A 21,060-nucleotide genomic window follows, 5' to 3' on the forward strand; every position below is an offset into this window, starting at 1 on the left:
TGGTAGTACGGTTCCTGAAAATATTCGCAAACTGCGAAATCGCGAATAATGAAACATTGAGTCTATGGGAAAATAGAGGTTAGGCCAGAAGCACATGTTGCACTTCAAAACTATAGAAAGTATACAGTGGATCCTATTGGGAAAATAGGGTTAGGTTCCTGCATGGGACGACAATTGTAGTACCTGTAATTCACTCCCCAGATGCTTGGGGGCAGATCCAGAAACAAAGCCTGACTGCAAGGTGAAAGTGAAAGCAAAAAAGCTTTTTCTTTTTTTTTTAAAGTGTCAGTCTGCTAATGCACGAACACAGCAGCGCGAATGAGGAATATTGGTTGCAATTGATGCAACTACAGATAGGTGAAATTGCGCATCATGAGCTTGTGAATAACGAGAATGGATTGTACTGACTTTCTGTGGTTACAGCCAAAGCAGTTTACATATTATGTACAGGTATTTATTTTACATCTGAGGCAGTGGAGGATTAAGTGACTTGGCCAGAGTCACAAGGAGCTGAAGTGGGAGTGAAAGTGGGAGAAATGCTTAGGCACCTTTTCTCTTGCTGCTGTAAATAGGGTTACCAGATAGTGATTTGAAAAAATACACTTATCTCATTCAACTAAATCACTTTATGTCAAAAATAGTTTAATGAACAAAGAAATTGAGTGTAATGTTTAAGTAACTGACTTACCACTTTGGCTTTTGAACAGCAGGGCAGTAACATCAATAGAAAACAATATTATTGGCATTCACATAAGTCATATGAAAGATTGTGGGCTCCTTTTACTAAGCTGTGTTAGGGCTTTAACGCGCGGAATAGCGCACGCCACAATGCCGCGCACACACATTCCGGAACTTGGAAGCGAGGAGGATGGCAGTTTGAGTGCAGAGCTCCTCTCCCTGGACAATCTGCCTGCTTTTAAATATCAGCAGCAGTGGGAGATCAATTGCTTTTACACCTAAGCAGCAACGGGACCAACCCACCAAAAACCCACAGTCCCGGTCCTGCAAAAATATGAGCTCCACCCTCCCTGCAGTCCGCTAGGAAAATCAACTGCTTTTACACCTAAGCAGCAGCAGGACCAGCCACCACTACCAAGAGCCCTTTGCCCCGATCCAGCCAGGCATGTGAGCTCCTCCCTCTGCAGTCCATTGGAGAGATCAATCTACCTGCTTTTAAATATCAGCAACAGTGGGAAATCAACTGCTTTTACACCTCAGCAGCAGCGGAACTATCCGCAACTACCAAGAGCACACAGACCCGATCCAGCCAAGAGTGTGAGCTCCACCTCCCCTTGCAGTCCACTAGGAAGATCAACTGTTTTTACACCTAAGCAGCAACAGGACCAGCCACTACTACCGAGAGCCCTTTGCCCTGATCCAGCCAAACAAGTAAGCTCTTCCCCCAGCATTCCGTTGGAAAAATCAATATGCTTGCTTTTAAATATTATCAGAAGTAGGAGATCAACTGCTTTTACACCTAAGCAGCCTATAATAGGAGCCCTTGCCCCGATCCAACCAGGCATGTGAGCTCCTCCCCCTATATCCCGTTTAAGAGATCAATCTACCTGCTTTAAATATCAGCAGCAGTAGAAAAACAACTGCTTTTACATACAAGCAGCAGCGAGACCTACCGCAACCACCAAGAGCCCACAGACCCGATCCTGCCAGGAGTGTGAACTCCTCCCCCTGCAGTCCATTGGAGAGATCAATCTGCCTGCTTTTAAATATCAGCAGCAGTGGAGATCAACTGCTTTTACACCTAAGCAGCAACGAGACCAGCCACAACCACCGAGAGCACACAGACCCGATCCTACCAAGAGTGTGAACTCTTCCCCCCATGCAATCCGCTAAGAAGATCGACTGTCGGCTCTGGGCGGCTTTCCCACAGAGGAGAGAATCCTGCATTCACCGTGGGCCTCATCTGGGGCAGCCTCCTTGGAGCGGCTGGGGCACGGGCAGTGTGTCTGGGAGGGAATGCATGGATGGGAGAACATCGCAGGGGAGGAGACATAGGCATCCTGGGACTGTCTGCCAAGTCTCTTCCCTGAAGAAGCCCTTTCTGGAAACGTCAATCGCTCCTCCTAAACTTACTTGCTCCACTTCATCACTGACGCTGAAACCGTGGATTGAAGACAAAGTTTTATTTTATTTTTCTTTCCAGCTTATGATTTATCTTTAATCTTATCTATTGTTTTGCCTTTTGTCTTTGTTTTGTTCTATTTCTATCATTTAAATTTCTCCAGAATTCTACTGTTCAACGGCTCCCCCTTCTGCTTCTATTCCTTTCTCTCCTCTCTTCTACCTTCCAAAGTATTTAGATCAATGCTGTCTTGTTAAAAAGTTTATTTTATTTTTATTTTTCCTCTAACTCTACTTTTCACTTCTCTATTACCCTCCAGGTACTTTAGTTAGATTGTGAGCCTTCGGGACAGTAAGGGAATTTTTCAAGTACCTTTCTTATTTCTAATCTTAATGTATATTTTCTGTAAACCGCTTAGAACCTAACGGATGTAGCGGTATATAAGAAATAAATTACATTACATTACATTACATTACTAGATGCTAACATCAGCATTGAGCTGGCATTAGTTCTAGCCGCGTAGCACGGGGTTAGCGCGCGCTAATCTGCTGCGTGCTTTTAAAACGCTAGCGCACCTTAGTAAAAGGAGCCTTGTATGTCTGCTTTTGTTATGAATAAGGTTCTTAAAAATCACTTCAAAAACTTGTGGAACACACTGAAATCCTCAAAATAAAGGCTATAGCGTGAGTCCAGACATAAACTATATACCAACCAAACAGTTGAATTTATTCAGATCTCAAGTGCTCACAGTTAAATGCCGGTTGAACAAGTCTTAGCATATAGCTATCATGTGAGCTATCATTGGTCCTTTAAACTCTTGTTATGTAATTTAATTTCATTTATTTCATCTATAAATCTAATTTGTTATGCTATTGCATTTAAATTTATTCAGATACTTAGCTCGGGTGTTGGTTCTTAACCCAGCCTGTTGAGAACTGGACAACTGGACGACGGAAGATCTCCGTTTCGCTCTCATTAAAAATGACAGAGCTTCTTCAGGAACAGTGCAGTTTATCGACACCGTTTACTTCTTAAACGCTACTTAGCAAAAAGGCACTCCCTGTATGGGGTAGTCCAAGACGCTGATCACGGAGAATCTAAGGGCGTCTTACTTCACTTCCGGGATTATATAGCCATTTCCGGCTATATAAACCGGAAGCGAAACGAAGATCTCCCGTCGTCCAGGCCGGGCAAAGAACCAACACCTGAGCCAAGTATTTGAATAACTTTAAATGCGATAGCATAACAAATTAGATTTATAGATGAAATAAATGAAATTAAATTACATAACAAGAGTTTAAAGGACCGATGATAGCTCACTTGATAGCTATATGCTAAGACTTGTTCAACCGGCATTTAACTATGAGCACTTGAGATCCAAATAATCTCTTAATTCAACTGTTTGGTTGGTATATAGTTTATGTCTGGACTCACGCTATAGCCTATATTTTGATGAATAAGGTTATTACAACACATTGAAGAAAGTTAGTCTCAACATAAGTCAATTTCTACAAACAAACATCATTTTTATGACAGTGAGACTTAGCACTGATTTAAGTTTTGTTTGACCCTTTCGTATTTTTTAGTGCACATTCACTTACCAAAGAGGTTGTTCAAGAATCTATGATTGAAATCTGGAACCTTTAAGTCTCAGATGTATTTCCTTGAACTATTAAGGTCCGAGCAGGTTTCTGAGATTCTTTTTCATCTCTTAAATGAATACATTATGATAATTTAGGTTTGGACACATCATTTACCAATATATAAATTACTTATATTGAGCTGTTAGCTATCATTGGGTTTCTACCATCTAGTTTTGATTTATACAATAAAACATACACAATAAAATGAAAATATACAATCACAAAAACAGCAAAAACAATCGTAAAATCAATAAATAACTGTCAAGGAAAAGCTTTCTTAAAATTATCTTCACATATTTCCTGAACTGCAAAATACTGGAAGTTACCTTAACCTCAACAAGCAATGCATTCCATATGGAAGAACCCTATAGCGATATAGAGCGCTGAAAAGTCAAATAGGTCACAAATTTCAATGACAAGATTTCAAGCAACATTTGGCCCTCAGAATGTAGTGATTGTGTTGAATGGTATGTATGAAAGAAAGAACTTAGCACGACAGGACCCAGTCTCTTAGGATTCTCAAAAACCCGCATTAAAAAGCGTCGGTCTGCTAACATAGCCATTTTGATAGCAAATCTAAAAAAGTGAGATATTCTCAAAATATCACGCATGCAAATGAGGTTAGTGTACAGCAGCGAAGATTTGCTAAATTTGCATGTGCCCATTGCTGGTGATAGCGATGGGCACATGTACAGAAAAAACATTGTCAAGAAAAAAACAAAAACACGACAGCAGGTAAAGAAAAAGAGTGTGACGATATTGTCAGAGCTACTGACATTGTTCGCTGCCCTCGCTCCTCCCAGTGTACTGCTGCCATGTTCATTCTTTGGGTGGCAGGGTCTGTCCTCCCTAACATCTACAGCTCCTTCCATGATTTGGGCAGATTCTGGTTCCCCCTTCTGCCTACCCCATGGGCTGATTTTTTTTCCTCCAACCACACATGGATGCATTTTTTTTTTTCTTCTGCTGTCCCTTTAGTCCCTACTATAGCCACCAAAAACTTGACACTTAAGGCATCTGCCTCATTTTACCTAATAATAGAAATGCCCTGGATGAAACAGCAAGCAGGTGAAATCAATTAACCACCCACAGCATTCCCTTAGAGGATAATTTTGTATTTTAAAATTTGTAGTTCTGCAGAAGGGCCATGTGATGGAAAAGTACATACAGAAGAATGGAATGGGATGTGAATGAAAAATACAGGCTGATTCCAGTCCTCTGGCTCTAGTCAGAGAATCAGCTGGCAAATGGCATACAAAACTTTTTTTTTCCTCCATAGCATGCCACCTTCATTCCTTCCCTTAGTTTCTGCTCCCATTCCATTCAGCACCTTAAGACAAAGCTTTTATTGAGTGAAGGGATTCGCTGCATCTGGATCCCAGTGTGTGCCAGCACATAAAACCATTGGGTGTGTATGACCGGTCCCGGAACTGAGATGGAAGCCACAGTTAATGATTTTTTCTTGATTGGTGCTTGCCAATAAAGCCTGTGTGCAAGAAACTAGAGCATCTGTGCCAAGAAACACAGCTGGGATCTCTTATTTCAAGCAGCTTTGCTTTCTGGCAAAAATGCATTCCGTAGCTAGTATTACTTCCCCTGGGAACGTGCACTTTCAGTGTTCATAGATGTTTTGGACTTGTGCATTTCAATAACAGTATGAGATAATCCCAGGAATGCAATGTTTGGCAAATGGCTTTAATATTAGAAAGCTCAAAAAGAAACATTAAACTCGCCGACTAGCTAGAAAAATGATATTTCCAAGTAGTCTGCTCTAGAAATGCCAAAATCTTAGGAAAAAAACTGATTCCATTATTGCTAATGTTTTGGATTATTTACAAACCTTATTTCATCAAATTGAATGTGCATAATTTGCTGTTTAGGGAGAACATTATTTTCATTCAGTAATGGCACATTTATGGAACAGCTCTAAAATTTTGTTTTCTAAAGTCTCTTATTTTAGAATGAGGTCAAGTCAGGTTACTGGTCCATATCTTCTGCTAAAAGCCATATTTAGGCAGCCCTACTTTCAACTGTTAACTCCCACTCACTGCTATAAGATACCTATACCCACTGTATTATTTTCCTCTACCATAATCTCCCCAACCCTGTAATGTCCTGTCTAAATTAGATTGTAAGCTCTTCTGAGCAGGGAGTGTCTATTGTATGTTAAAATGTATAGCACTTCGTACGCCTTTTCAGCGCTATAGAAATAATAAGTAGTAGTTGCATTCAAAGCCAAGAAGCTCTCTTTTGTATGGCCAGGATTGTAAAGATTGTTGGCCCAAAATCGTGCAACACAGGATCAGGGCAAAGCACTAGCCACATGCAGATGCTGGAAGTAACAGAAAACAAGAACTAGAAAACTGAGCTGTAACATTTTCCAGAAACCATCGGCCTCTTTTACAAAGCCGCACTAGCGGCTGCGCTGTGTTAATGGCCCCGAAACCTATAGAGATGTAAAGGGCTTCGGGGCTGTTGCCGTGCGGCAGCTGCTAGCGCAGCTTTGTAAAAGAGGCCGCATGTCTTGTAGCTCACAACTACCAGTAATTGGTATAGTTCTTTTATTGCTTTAAAATAGCTAGTAATTTGCATTATATTATATGATATGGTCAGCAGTATTATCGTACTGTAGAGACAGAGTTACATTTTTGGATAATGGCATAACCAGAGGGAACACATTCCATGAAAATTGTATAATTTATTTAACACTGCTAGATATAAACTGTGCCAGATATACATAGAGACTGTTCCTCTTCTGTGAATCGAATTAGACTCACCAAAAAGACAAACAAGACTTACAGACAAGACATTTGGATTTAATTACAAAAACTGAAGAGACCGATTTAAGTAAATCTACAAAAATGAGGCCTCCGCTTCTAAAAAGCATATAGAAGAAAAGAAATAGTGAAGTGGGTAAATTTGGGACAGAGAGGGTAGGCTAGTAAATAAGCCCATTTTAGCAAGTCGCTCAATATCTTGATCCATTCCCTGGTCATATCCAGAATTGACTACTGCAATGCTCTGTTCATAGGTATTCCTCAAAAAGAGATTAGATGGTTACAGCTTATTCAAAACGCTTCCATCAAACTTATTTGGAAGGCAAAGAAATTTGATCATGTTACCCCACTTCTTGAAAAATCTCATTGGCTTCCAGTAGTACACCAAATAAATTATAAAATCTGCCTATTAACTTTTAAATCGATATTTCACAAAACCCCGGCCTTTATTGAGCTTGATTTAATACCCTATACTCCCACCCAATCACTCAGATCGAATACCAATAACTGTTAGTCGTTCCTACTCTGAAATCTATTAATACCAGAAGGCAATATATTTTTTCGGTCGTTGCTCCACAACTATGGAATTCATTACCATATAAGGGAAGATCATCTTATCAACAGTTTCAAAAGCAAATTAAAATGTTTTCTTGTTAAAGATGCGTTCAACTGCTAATTTCCCTCTCTTTTCTCAATCATTAGTATCTTGTTAATATCAGTTTGTCTGTTAGTGTTGTCATTCTCTTCCCTATCGTTCTTTTCCTTTTTTGTATTTCTTTCCTATTACATATTGTACTTCTTATCCCATTTTCCCTTCTGGGTCTGTTCATGTTTATTGATTAGTGTATATCAATCAGGTTGGCACCCTGAATTGCAAAATGTTTTTATATGTTTTTTAGACTTGTACATTGCTTTGCATTACGATTTAGCGATTCATCAAACTTTTGATAAAACTTGAAACTTGAAAACTTGAATATTTGGCATCTATGGGGTGGATCTATAAAGTGAGCAATAACATTTAAATGACAATTACACAGATACCAGTCACTATTCAGCCCACAGCAGTTGACGTTTTTTTAAACCCTGACCACCACAAGCAGAATTGACCTCAGTTATTCAAAGTCAAGCCATGTCTAAGCACTGGCACTAGCACCAGAGCTAATTCAAAATGAGCTGGCCACTGGAGCATATGTAAGTTTCTCAACTGACATTCATTCGGGACCGCATAATAGGAAAGAGATGCCTTGGCCCCTTCAATTCCCCTCATTTCCCCCTAGTCCTGATCCTCCTTCCATCTCCCCCCAAATAGAACAATTGTCTGGGACTGAGCCCCCACATCTATCCTCATAGGCCCCCATGGGCTTTTTCATGATCTCCCTGGTGTGGAGGGTCATATGACCAGAAGTGATGCCCACTCCTGCCCATCACGTGTCCACCATAACAGTGGAAGTTTCATGATATGCTTGCTACCATAAGCCTGCCACTTGTGGTAGCCATTTTCAGGCTGAACCTATGACTTGCCGGAGCAAGTGGGCACTGCCCTTGCCCATACGACCCTTTAGACTACTAAGGAGATTCCAGGTAAGTTTGGGGGGGCCTACGAGGTAGAAGCTTAGGCCTGGGTTATTATATTCAGCTAAGAGGGAGAGGGGATCAAGATTGGGGGCAAGTTACCTGTTAGCTAACTTGCCAATATTTAAACCAGCCTGAAATTTAGCAGCTATAATTTAATGCTAAGAAATGCAAGGTCATGGATTTGGTCTGCAAAAACCCAAAGGAACAGTACAGTTTAGGTGGTGAAGAACTTATGTGCATGACAGATGAGTGGGACTTGGGTGTGATTGTATTTTATGATCTTAAGGTGGCCAAACAGGTTGAAAAGGTGACGGTGAAAGCTAGAAGAATGCTAGGGTGCATAGGAAGAGGTATGGCCAATAGGAAAAAGGAGGTATTGATGCCCCTGTTTAAGACTCTGGTGAGAATTCATTCAGAATATTGGGTACAATTCTGGGGGACCACACCTTCAAAAAGATACAAAAAGGATGGAGTCAGTCCAGAGGAAGGCTACTAAAATGGTGCATGGGTCTTCATCATAAGGTGTTTAGGGACAGACTTAAAGATCTCAGTATGTATACTTTGGAGGAAAGGCGGGAGAGGAGAGATATGATAGAGACATTTAAATATCTATGTGGTGTAAATGTGAATGAGTTAAACCTCTCATTTAAAAGGAAGCTCCGGAATGAGAGGGCATAGGATGACGTTAAGAGGTGATAGGCTCAGGAATAATGTAAGGCAATACTTTTTTTTACAGAAAGGGTGGTAGATCGGTGGAACAGTCTTCTAGAAGAGGTGGTGGAGATCGAGACTGTGTCTGAATTCTAGAAAGTGTGGGATAGACACGTGGGAGAGAGAGGAAGAGATATTGGTCACTGCAGATGGGCAGACTGGATGGGCCTTTTGGCGTTTATCTGCCATCATGTTTCAGTATTTTAATTAGTGGTCCGATTATCCAGGAGTTGTAAGGTTGTCACTCTCTCGCCAACCTCTTGATTCAATCTAAGTAATAACTTCTACCCTGCACCACTAGGAACAACTGAATTTTTTTTGTTTCACGGACACATAAAAAATAGAGCTTGATGCATCAACTTTTTGTATTTTCCAATTCTGAACTGGATGCCTAAAACAGTAAGATCGATTGCTGTGAGTGGCCACAGAGTGGTCCTCTGAGCAGTTTGCAGTTCTCCTCTTGGAAGCCCTGCCTGAGGGGCTCAGCACACTGAACTTGGACTGGCCTCTATGACATGATTTCCTCTATGTGCACTTGTGTAAATTACCTCACCACAGAAACCTCTGCTTAGATTTCAGCATAATTTATATTTTAAAAAACCCAAAGCTGGAATAATCCAGCTGTGCAGAAACCAAGAGACAATTCAGCACGAATACATGAACTTCTGCTCTTAGATTTTCTTTTTTGCTAGGTTAGATCACAGACAAGCTTGATTATTGCCAGTAGGGTTGATTTTCAGACTGCTCACTGCAAAAAAAAAGTCCATGGATACTTTTGTACATGTAACCTTTGTACTAAGTTTGAAAAAGAGAGTGTGTGTGCTTTCCCTATGAAATCTGTTATCACTTCATTGTGTCTACAAATTCTTGCATCTTCTTGTCTGTGTCGAGATAATGTGGGTACGTGTAGAAGTACAATCTACTACCATTACTTATCATTTCTGTAACACTAATAGACATACACAGTTCTGTACACAAACATGTAAGAGAAAGGCCATGCTCACGAGAGCTTATAATTTATTCCAGACAAACAGGACAAATGTAAGAGATTAGGGAGTTGCATTTATGGAAATGGTTAAAATAACGCATGCATTGGACAGCTCTTTGACTGAACACGAAGCTTTACTTTTTCTGCTTTATGCAATGCTAACCAGCTATTGTAGGTATTCTTTACAACATTGTCCAGCAGTCTCTGCTTAAATGTCTGCAATTTATGCAAAACTGTTGTTTTGTCTTTGGATCATATTACTCTTTTTCTCAAAGAAGTTCATTGGCTGCTAGTAACCTACAGAATCAAGTTTTAAAGTGCTGCTTCTAGCACCTAAAGCAGGGATCTCAAAGTCCCTACTTGAGGGCCGCAATCCAGTCGGGTTTTCAGGATTTCCCCAATGAATATGCATTGAAAGCAGTGCATGCACATAGATCTCATGCATATTTGTTGGGGAAATCTTGAAAAACCGACTGGGCCCTCAGGGAGGGACTTTGAGACCCCTGACCTAAAGCAACGAAGACTGATTTACCCTGTGGTGCTTTTGGATACTCTTATTTTTCATTCACTTGCATAGTTACTTTGCTTTCACACAGTCTGCTACACATGCATTATTTTCCAACCTCAACCTAAACATGTCCCCAGAAACACCTCTAAATGTATCTAAAGATATGTGTGCTGTGGAACACTGAAGCAGAGTCTTCAGATAACTCATCTACTTGGGTAGGTCACAGTGTACTTGAACGAATGACTTTGAAAATCACCCTCTATAAGTCAGGTAACAGACTATTTAGGAAAACTGTCTCATGATATTTAAGAAAAAAATATTAGGATAACAGTTATTTTCAGGCATGTTGAAATAACTGCTGCCTATCAGTAGACAGCAATGTATTGGCCTAATATTACAATGGAACTGAATGGAGATTCTGGCTTCATGGATATGTGTGAAAAGACAAAGAAAGGGGCAATGAGGCACTAGGAAAACAGATCTAGTTAAAATTGTATTAATAGTCTTAATATCCAAATGCTGAGGTAACTCAATAAATGCAGAGATAATTAATAATCTCAGAATCCAAGTATTGAAGTGACTTGACACAGTTGTGCCTTGGCAGAGAAGCCTGCATCAGGAGTCTATACAACCTTACGCAGGATTTCTAAACAGTAGCTCCAACATGGAACCAATGAACATCTATGCTACCAAAAGATGGCATCCTAACTTTGAGCTTACTTAGCCAGTTAGGGCTAAATTCACAAACCTTACCGATGGCTTTGCAATCATTTCCCGACCCGATTCACTAAACAGCTGTACGATCAATCTCTGATCCGATCCGCACATGCAAATGAGGGAAAATGGCATGCAAAGTAGGAAGCCCTCGATTCACTAAACAGAAGAAGGAACAGCAATTGAGCATTGCGAGCCCGTGGTTTTAACCCATGCCAATGCCCGCCCCCCGTCACCACCTGATGCCCGCCCCCACCTCTATAGCAAGAATCCCTCTTCCTCCCCCCCCCCCTCATGGTCTGGCATTTCTCCTTTCCTCTAACCCTCCTTCTAAAACCAGTTTCTCTCTCTCTCTCAACCTGACCCCCCCCCCCCGTCATCTTCCCACAGATCCAGCATCTCTCCTCCTGTCTCCCCTTTCCCCAGTCTGGTTTCTCTCTCCATTCTAGTAGATCAAGCATCTTTCCCTCTACCTCCCACCCCCCAGATTAACCATTATCTTTTCCTCTCTCCCTCCCCAGGCAGATCTGGCATTTCTCTCTCTCCCTGCCCTTAGCAAATCCAGCATATCTCTTTCTCTCTCTTTCCTCTTTCACAGCAAATCCAGCATCTCCCCCTTTTCATCTCTCTCATCCCAACCAGTTCAGCATCTGAGTCCCTCTTCATCCCTCAGCTAGGTCCAAGTTTATGAATTCTATGTTTACAAATTATATACCACCTATCAATGGAGGTTGTCTAAGCGGTTTTACTTTAAGGTACTCAAGCATTTTGCCCTATCTGTCCCGGTGGGCTCACAATCCTTCCCACCGGTTCTCTCTCTCTCTCCCTTCCTCAAGTCCATCTAGCATCTCTCCCTTTCCCCCCACACTCCACTGGAAACGTGCCTTGACATTTGGCAGCTGCAGCAATTCAGGGAGGTGGCCTCTACCCATCTCCAGGGCTTTCCCTTAGCCACATCTTGCCCATGTGGCAACATGATATTGTATCACAGGAAGTGGGATGAACCAAAGGAAGGACCCAGAGCAGGTCAGAGACTATCGGGGGAGGGGGAATAAATTTCCATGCATTACCATCCTTGTATGCAAATTTGTCTCATGCATATTCATTGTGGCTATCCTGAAAACTTGACTAGTTAAGTGCGCCCCAAGGCTGGGTTGAGAACACCTGCTCGAGAGATATCTCCAGCTGACCAGATAGTAGCAATGTTTGTCACTATACACAATCTTCAATGCTGTCACTTCTGCAGACAGTGGCACTAGCTAAATGTATTAAATGGCACTGCAGGCAAATTTTTAGAAAGGATGACCATATCCTCCAATATTGACCCCTCATTTTGTGCATGATTTGAAGAAACGTGAGATAAATGATTTGAATTCAAGAAAAAGTGGTACAGGCACATGGAATCTCTTAGGGAGAGGAAGAGATAGTGGATGCTTCAGATGGGCAGACTGGATGGGCTATTTGGCCTTTATCTGCTGTCATGTTTCTGTGTTTCTATGATGATAATGATTGAACTAGCAACTGAACTTCCAATGGTATGTGAAAAGATTCTGTTAAAAGCTTTATATTCACTTTTTGTTCCTTTCCAGATTCATTTAAACAGCCGAGGACTCATCTATTCTGTGGGTTTGCTGCTGGCTTCTGTATTTGTCACGGTATGTCTGTAAAATCTGAGGTCTTTTGTCACTTGCTTCCCAGAGGAGCATCACTGGGAGCTTGAGTCATCAAGATCTTCATCTGAATAAGGGATGGAAGAAAAGCTTTAATGAATCAGAACCTAATTAGAATTTTCTGTTCACCATGGAGAGCTGCTTGGGGTCTCCCATAGCCACAGTACATATAGAATGGGCTTTCCTTTGAGAGGACCAGCATAGAGAGGGATACAGTACCCCAAACACAATACAGCAAAAAAAAAATCACTAAGGGCCTCAGTGAACAAGTCTTTACTGACCCAACACAAGCCATATTTCGGTGTACAACACCTTCATCCGGGATCAGCCAATGAGCAAAATACGATTACCAAACTTCAGGGACCAGAATCAAGACTAATTTAACTGGTCAGGAGTCATTTTTAGTTGGCTAAATCACTTTGAATATTGACCCCTTAGTCGTTTATTTTCCAGCTTAATGGTTGTGAGCTCAGAAAAGGCACAAAAACTAAATAGGGGGTAAAAGTTAAGTCAGGGGAAGGTGTATGAGAGAACTAGAGAAGTTGTGGGGTTTTTTTACCCCTTTGTTACGTTATACAATAAGGCCCAGGTTCTATACACGGCGCCTGAAGCGTGCCTAGCTAATCTAGGTGCCTTAATTTCATTTTCTTAATTGGCTTAATTGGTGCTGATAATTGAATGTGTCATAAGAAAACAAACCATTTTAAATAAGTTAATTAGCTGGTAGGCACCTAACTCGGTAGTCATTTATACCGAAGTACCTACCAGCATTAGGTATGGTTAGGGGTAGATTCGGGATAGATTTGGGGCATGGTTTGACTTAGGTGCCTAACTTGGGCACACTCATTTAGGCCAAGAAACCCCTGGCCTAAATAACAGTGCACCTAAGCTTTCAACATCTACAAGTACCTAGGCGCAATTCTATAAACGGTGCCTAGAGAATGATTGACAATCGGGCCTAGCAGCTAGGCGCCATTTATAGAATCAGGGCCTAAATATCTATTTTATTTTGCATTGCAGATATTTTACCAGCCGGCAGCACTCAGTGTTTTTCTGTCCACCGCCAGCGTTATGCCCAGAAATTCATTGCCAGGCCGTGCCCAGGCTTTGGCATTGAATTTCTGGGTCTGTGGAGCCATTCATCACTTAACCTGCTATGGGTTACCACATAAAGATAGGACTGACTTTTATATGATCCTGGTTATGTCATGACCTTGGCTGGTTAAATCCTGAATATCAGCACTTAACCAGTCAAGTGTCGATTTTGAGCCCCCCTCCCCCCCCAGAACACCCCCACATAGCCAATTTTCAGTTAGGCGCTCTCGGTGGCACTAACTGGTTAAGTGCCTTTGAAAAATAACTGGTTAGCCCTGAACTGGAGATTTAACCAACTAGAAGCTGTTTCTGGACAGTTAAATTGCTTTGAATAACGACCCACTAATTTACATTTGGTTGTAACTCAGTCATATATGACTGCTCAGTGCGCGACATTAATGCGCCATGGAATGACATGATTAGAGGAAAACTTTACTTATTAAGAAGTAATCTGTGTACTAGTCAGCTGCCAGGTCATCTACCCCTGAAGTGGCTGCATGTTTGTTTCTGACATTGAAAATAGTACATCACTGGGGCATTACTTGGATGAAAGATGCTATGTTATAATTGTTTTAAGCAGCTATTCCAGTGTGTTCTCTGGAGGTCAATGTATGCACAGACCACACTCCTGATGCTAATGAGTCCAAAAACCACACCCTCAGGAGACAGTGTGAGGTAGGGACAGATGCCACATGAGCAGAAAACTGCTTGTTTAATTTTGCTCTTGAATATTTCATATTCAGTATTCTCTGGCATTGCCTCCCACAGCATTCCTCCAACATATTTTTTCCATTTAAAGTAGTTCCCCCAAGAATTCAGTACACATACATATATATAAAAGAGTCATGCTCTTCTCGAGAGAGTGGTTGCCAACTTAACTGCTTCTTTTGAGGGGTGTATAATATACAGTAAAGTTCATAAACAACAGCAACAATTTATTACTTCTATAGCACTACCAGACGCAAGCAGAGTTGCTGTTTCATAGCGAGGCCAACCCTCCATCATGGAGTTGGCATTTCTTCCTCTCCCTTCCCTGCTTCACCTGCTCCCAACACCCACCCCTCTCTTGCTGAATCCCTTCCCTGACCCCCCATACTCTGACATCTCTCTCCCTCGCTCCATTGGCTAAGAATTCCTTCTTCCCTTTCCACCCCACCTTTCTGATCTAGGTCACTCTCTCTCTACTCTCCCCAGCCCCTTCATAGCCACTCTGTCTCCAGTCATTCCCGGCTATCTGCCCAAAGAAAAGCACATTGTCCATTTTTTATATATATTTTTTCTGTGTATCTTACATAGTTGGACCCCTGAGGAAGGTGTGTTCGCCGAAACACAGACCGTGTAGGGTCCAGTTGGACTATTACAGTTGAATTTTTATGGTTTTATTGAGAAAAGTGTATAATAAATCATTTTCAGAACATCTATATCCACAGTCTTTTTTTTGTTTTTCTCGTTGGATTAATTTTACCGTGGATTATTGGGTCTTCTTTTTTCTTTTTGTAGCGTTGTACATTAAACACACGCCCATGTGCTTTAAAGCTGCTGCTCCTGTCTTCACAACAGCTGTTGTACATGAGATAGCAGTAACATCGGTCACTCTTTGTAAGGAGCTGTTTGGCGGAAATATCACATGTCTCCAAAGATCATTTTATTTTCTTTCATTGCTGTGTTATCAGCTCATGGAAGTACAATGGCTCTTGAAGTACTTAACCCCATTAGAAGAGTAGGATTAATGAACCCATTTAGCAGCCAAGTAGCCTTCCTACGTATCAAAGAACAGCTTACGGCTATCAAACGTCCCTGTTCCTCAGTTACTCCGTGTTCTTCGGGGCACTAAAAGCTCTGCTGGAGACGAGGCTGGCCTGGGGGATGGGAGACAAACCAGATGCCCTGGGCCCCCATGCCACAGGGGACCCCCCAAGCCTGCCTCAAACAGAAGGAGGGATAGTCTGCAGGTAGGTTTTGGAGCCCCCCTCCCTAGTTGTTGCCCTGAGCCCCTAATGGTATTTGTTACTGCAAGATCAGTTCATGCATCTCTGTATTAGCTGTTATTGTATGCATTAGCCTAGTACAGTTTAGTTATTAAACTTCCTACCTAAACCCACCTCTCTGATTCCCTTGTTCTCCATCTCTGCAGATAATGCTCACATCCTTCCTGTTACGTCTGCTCGTAATCTCGGGTCATCTTTGACTCCTCTCTCTCCTTCATTGCCCAGATACAACATATTGCTAGAACCTGCCGCTTCTTCCTCTATATTACCAAAATCCAACGCTTCCTCGCTGAGCACACTACCAAAACACTTATCTACACCCACATCACCTCACGCTTAGACTACTGCAACTCGCTACTCTCAGACCTTCCACTTAGCCATCTCGCTCCCCTCCAATCCGTCCAGAATCCAGCTGCACAACTCATATTCCAGGAGAGCCGCTATACTCATGTTACCCCTCTCCTAAAGTCACTTCATTGGCTTCCCATCCATTTCCAAATACAATTAAGGCTCCTCTTACTGACCTACAAATGCACTCACTCAGCTTCCCCTCACTATCCTCTCTTCGCTTATCTCCCCCTGTGCCCCCCCCCCATGAGTTTGGCTCAGCTGGTAAGTCCCTCCTATCTGTGCCCTTCTCTTCAACTGCCAACTCCAGACTCCATTAGATTGATTGTGGGCCCACCGGGACAGACAGGGGAAAATGCTTGAGTACCTGAATAAATTCATGTAAACCGTTCTGAGCTTCCCTGGGAGAATGGTATAGAAAATTGAATGAATAAATAAAAATAAAAAATTCTACCTTGCTGCGCCTTATGCTTGGAACAAGTTGCCCGAATCCCTATGGCAGTATTCAAGGCCCAGTTAAAAGCCCATCTCTTCGAGAGTGCTTTCGACTCCTAACTCCTCTCACTTTGGGTTCTGCATCCCCAACCCTATATGTCATGTCTGTCTGTCCAAGTTAGATCGTAAGCTGTTCCGAGCAGGGACCGTCTATAAATGTCAAAATGTACAGCGCTGCATACAACTTTCAGTGCTATATAAGTGATAAGTAATAGTACAAGGGTCCCTTAGATCAGGAGTTCTTAACCATGGTACCAGCATCCCAAGAGGTTAAATGGGGTGCAGAAAAAGGTCCTGAAATATAAAGCAGTTTATTGGAATTTTCTAGACAGTGTGAAGGCAATTATTAGGACAGTTATCAGTAATAACTGTGTATCTCTGTAATTTTAGTGACATGTTAGCAGCTTTTAATATGTTAAAGGGGTCTGAGAACCAAAAAAGGTTAAAGGGTAAAGGGGATGAGACTTGATATACTGCTTTTTCTGTGTTACAATCAAAGTGGCTTACATATTTTAAACAGATACTTATTTTGTACCTGGGGCAAGAAGTGTTAAGTGATTTGCCCAGAGTCACAAAATGCTGCAGTGGGAGCTGAACTCACAACCTCAGGATGCTGAGGCAGTTGCTCTAGGCCACTCCTCCAAGAACTCCTGTCTTAGATGCTTGAGTATAAGTAATATAAAAAGTTATATCACCTAAATATTCATGAAATAATTACCGTATTTTCACGCATATAACGCGCGCGTTATACACGATTTTACAAACCGTGCATAACCATGCGCGTTATACGTGTGAGCACGTTGTACAAATTTTTTTTTTCATTCTGATCCGGCATTCCCCCTGCGAACCGGCATCCTTCCCCCCCCCCCCCCGCTCGCAGTCACCTCCCCTCCCCCGCGATCCTACATCCCCCCAGCACCGCAAAGACAACTCTTACCCGATTGAGCACCGGCACCGGCACCAGCACCAATGCACAGGATGTGCCAGTGCCAGTGCCCGAAGATCCTCCCTCGTTGGGCTGGGCTGGGCTGGGCTGGGCCGGGCGGTGCGAGAGAGATCCTCCTTCCTCTGCTGGGCTGGAATAGGCTTTGAGCATTTGCGCATGCTCAAAGCCTTCTGGTCTCGCTCTCTCCAAAATAATCTCGGAGAGAGCGAGACCAGAAGGCTTTGAGCATGCGCAAATGCTCAAAGCCTAGTCCAGCCCGGCACAGGAAGAAGGAGGATCTCTCTCGCACAGCCCAGCCCAGCCCAGCCCAGCCCAACGAGGGAGGATCTTCGGGCACTGGCACTGGCACATCCTGTGCATTGGTGATGGTGCCGGTGCCGGTGCCCAATCGGGTAAGAGTTGTCTTTGCGGTGCTGGGGGGATGTAGGATCGCGGGGGAGGGGGGTGACGCGAGTAGGGGGGAGGATGCCGGTTCGGAGTAGGCAGGAGGAGGTTTTAGCATGCGCGGTATATGCGTGTGCGCACTATATTAAAATTTTATTACATAAATTTATGTTCCCCGCGCGCTATACCCGTGTGCACGTTTTACACGGGTGCGCGGTATATGAGTGAAAATACGGTAGTTGATTGTAAACTAGTAGCTTGTAAATTTGTGTTATATAACATAGGACTTTTTTTTTTTTTAGATAAGTAGGCAACTTGAAACTGAGTCACTGCTAATCACGAACCTGTGTAATCTAAAGAGCACTTGTTTTTTCTTATTCTGTATTTATTGTAGGTTTGTGGAGTCCACCTGAATAAATGGAAACTGGATAGGAAACTGGGTTTTGCGTGCCTTTTCCTGTACAGCATCTTCTTGTGCGTCTCCATCTTGACAGAATTCAACGTGTTCACTTTTGTGAACTTGCCCATGTGCCGAGGGAAGTGATGGGCACAACTGCCTAGTGGACAGGTGCTCTCCTTATCTGTGCAATACAATCCATGACTGGTATCACAAGGTGCACCAAAGAGTCATGGAGTCTGTCCTGCTCACTATTCACGAGATCCTGTCCTCAATCTTCCTACTCCCTTATCACCACCTTTTCCCATTTTTCCCTTTCATCCCCCCTACCCCTCCCCCTCCCCATATCTTTTGGAAAGCTCCTGCATTTATGTGAAGACTTTCAATATTCATATGGTTTCCACAAGCTCTGTTTTCCTAACAGTGACTGGGATATTAGATTAACTGGCTGCTATCTGGCTTCTTTGAGTCAGGCAAAACTTGTCTGCTACAGTTCCTTCTTCTTAAGTTATTTGAATAGAACACTGATCTAATTTATGACATGAACCTGTGGATATATTTACCTGCAGAGAAGAACTCATCATACTGGAGTGGTTTCTTCAGGAGAATCATGGTGGGATTCTACTTCTGATTTAACTCTTCTGAGATCAAGAACTTGGTTTGCAGTTTCTCCTCTTTGACAAGCTGGATAAGGGTTAATGATTCAGAAGTTACATATACAGGAACTAAATTCAGGGTGCTTGGGATACAATCAGATGTACTTCTCTACAAAAAGAAGGACAGACATCTCTTCAGGTTAAATAGGAAAATGAAAGCAGACGTACAAAATATGGGTTACACCATAATTCTTATCATTTTCAGCTTTAGGGTGTATGGTTTTACAGGGGTAGCTTAGGACTACCAAGCCACTAACAAAGCATATCCTGGTATTTACCAGCTTGTTGGCTGGTGTGTGAGCTCAGGGGCATAAGCGTCCTTGTTCCATTATAGGTTCTTGGAGTTTTCTGCATTGAAACTGTGTTTGATATAGCCAGGATATATGCAAAAGCCAAGCATTGTAGAAAAGAGTTCTGAGCACTGGTTTCTTTCTCTAGAAGGAAGCATATTTTGCACAAATGCAAATCTATTAAAGTCCAAATGTATCATTCGTTCAAGCTTATAGGGCATGGGCCAGTTATACTGCAGCTAAAATATCTGTTTTAAAATTACTGTGGCTCCATCCCAACTCCCCAGTCCAAGAAAGAGAGGATATTCTCACCATATAACATAAGAGTGCAAACTCGCTGATGGATCCAGTTATGTGATTTTCATTGTTTATGGTTTCTTGTGCTGTCTTCTTCCCAGAAGGTTGTGATGTGTTTTCTGCATTCATATCCAGCTTTCTGCACTGGGTGAGCCACAGACATTGATGCACTGTTAAGCTGTGGAGTGGCCAGTGTGGTAGGATTTCATAGTTACTAATGAAGCTGCACTGCCTCTCTCCTTCATTAGAAGCACTGAGAAAAACAAGTGTTTTCACATGGGCTGTTTGTTGGATATAATGGTAGCTTTCTTAGTCTAGCATATAGTTTTCATACGGTTCAATAGTAAAGACAGGGAAAAATATTTTAATTTGTTATAGGTCAGTGGTCTCAAACTCAAACCCTTTGCAGGGCCACATTTTGGATTTGTAGGTCCTTGGAAGGCCTCAGAAAAAAATAGTTAATGTCTTATTAAAGAAATGAAAATTTTGCATGAGGTAAAACTCTTTATAGTTGATAAATCTTTCCTTTTGGCTAAGTCTTAATAATAATATTGTAATTTATAGCTAAAGAGACAGATGATCAAGAAACTTGTTATTTTACCTTTGTGATTATGATAAACATACCGAGGGCCTCAAAATAGTACCTGGCGGGCCGCATGTGGCCCCGGGCCTGCAAGTTTGAGACCACTGTTATAGGTGGTTTTATTGATACACACACTGCACAAGAATTGTTGTAATGCACTCATTAGATTAGTGATGGGGTAAAATACCAAAAAGTACAAGAAACTCTACTATTTGTAGAAAAATATTATAACATCACAGATGTGGGATAGGGCTTTGTCCTGCTCCTGTAGTAAAAGTGTTTTTCTCCATTTTTCTATCATATAAAAGTACACATTTGCTTCGGTATTCATCCCACTACTAATTCAGTGCGGCCCAAATTCTGTAGAAGGAGTCCTAAATTGTGTGCACAAATCAGCATACACAGCTGATTTGTAAATACAATCATTTACCAAGCCAATCGACACCAGTAATTGGCAATTAACTAATAATTGATGCTAATTGGCACTAAGAAGTTACATGCAAAACTTTGTAGGAGCATTCTATAAAGTGATGCACGTCACTTCTAGTATGTGAATCTCAAAAGGGGGCGTGGCCAGGGGTGGAGCATGGGCAGATCATGGGTATTCCTAAAAGGTAAATGCGCTGTTATAGAATATACCCAATCCGTGCACAACTTAGGCGCAAGTATTTAGGCCTGGTTTTCCTTGGTCTAAGTGAGTATACCTAAATGTTATGCCATATATAGCTGCAAAGCAGGATTCTATATATAGCAAGAGTCTTTTATAGAATTGCACTATGCACCATATATAGAATTTGGCCTTGAGTGAACAACTATTAGTAAAGACTATTTGAGGGTGATTCAATTAAGTGTAAATGTTTAGAATATTAGCATGTATGCTCGTATATGCCAATATTCCACCTAAGCGGTATTCTG

The 21,060-nt window shown here is 41.9% G+C and overlaps 1 protein-coding gene across 1 annotated transcript in view; it reads left to right on the forward strand.

The window, feature by feature from the left end:
* The window catches only part of SLC24A3 (solute carrier family 24 member 3), a 560,288-nt gene extending 540,322 nt beyond the window's left edge, over positions 1-19,966 (forward strand). The window contains exons 16-17 of the mRNA XM_033939286.1: positions 12,586-12,651; positions 18,317-19,966. Of these exons, the coding sequence (XP_033795177.1) occupies positions 12,586-12,651; positions 18,317-18,466 (216 nt within the window). The 3' untranslated portion in view covers positions 18,467-19,966. The remainder of the gene's footprint in view (positions 1-12,585; positions 12,652-18,316) is intronic.
* The last annotated feature ends 1,094 nt before the right edge of the window (positions 19,967-21,060 follow it).

This window comes from Geotrypetes seraphini, chromosome 3 (genome assembly GCF_902459505.1).
Source record: "Geotrypetes seraphini chromosome 3, aGeoSer1.1, whole genome shotgun sequence".
Lineage (NCBI taxonomy): Eukaryota > Metazoa > Chordata > Amphibia > Gymnophiona > Dermophiidae > Geotrypetes > Geotrypetes seraphini.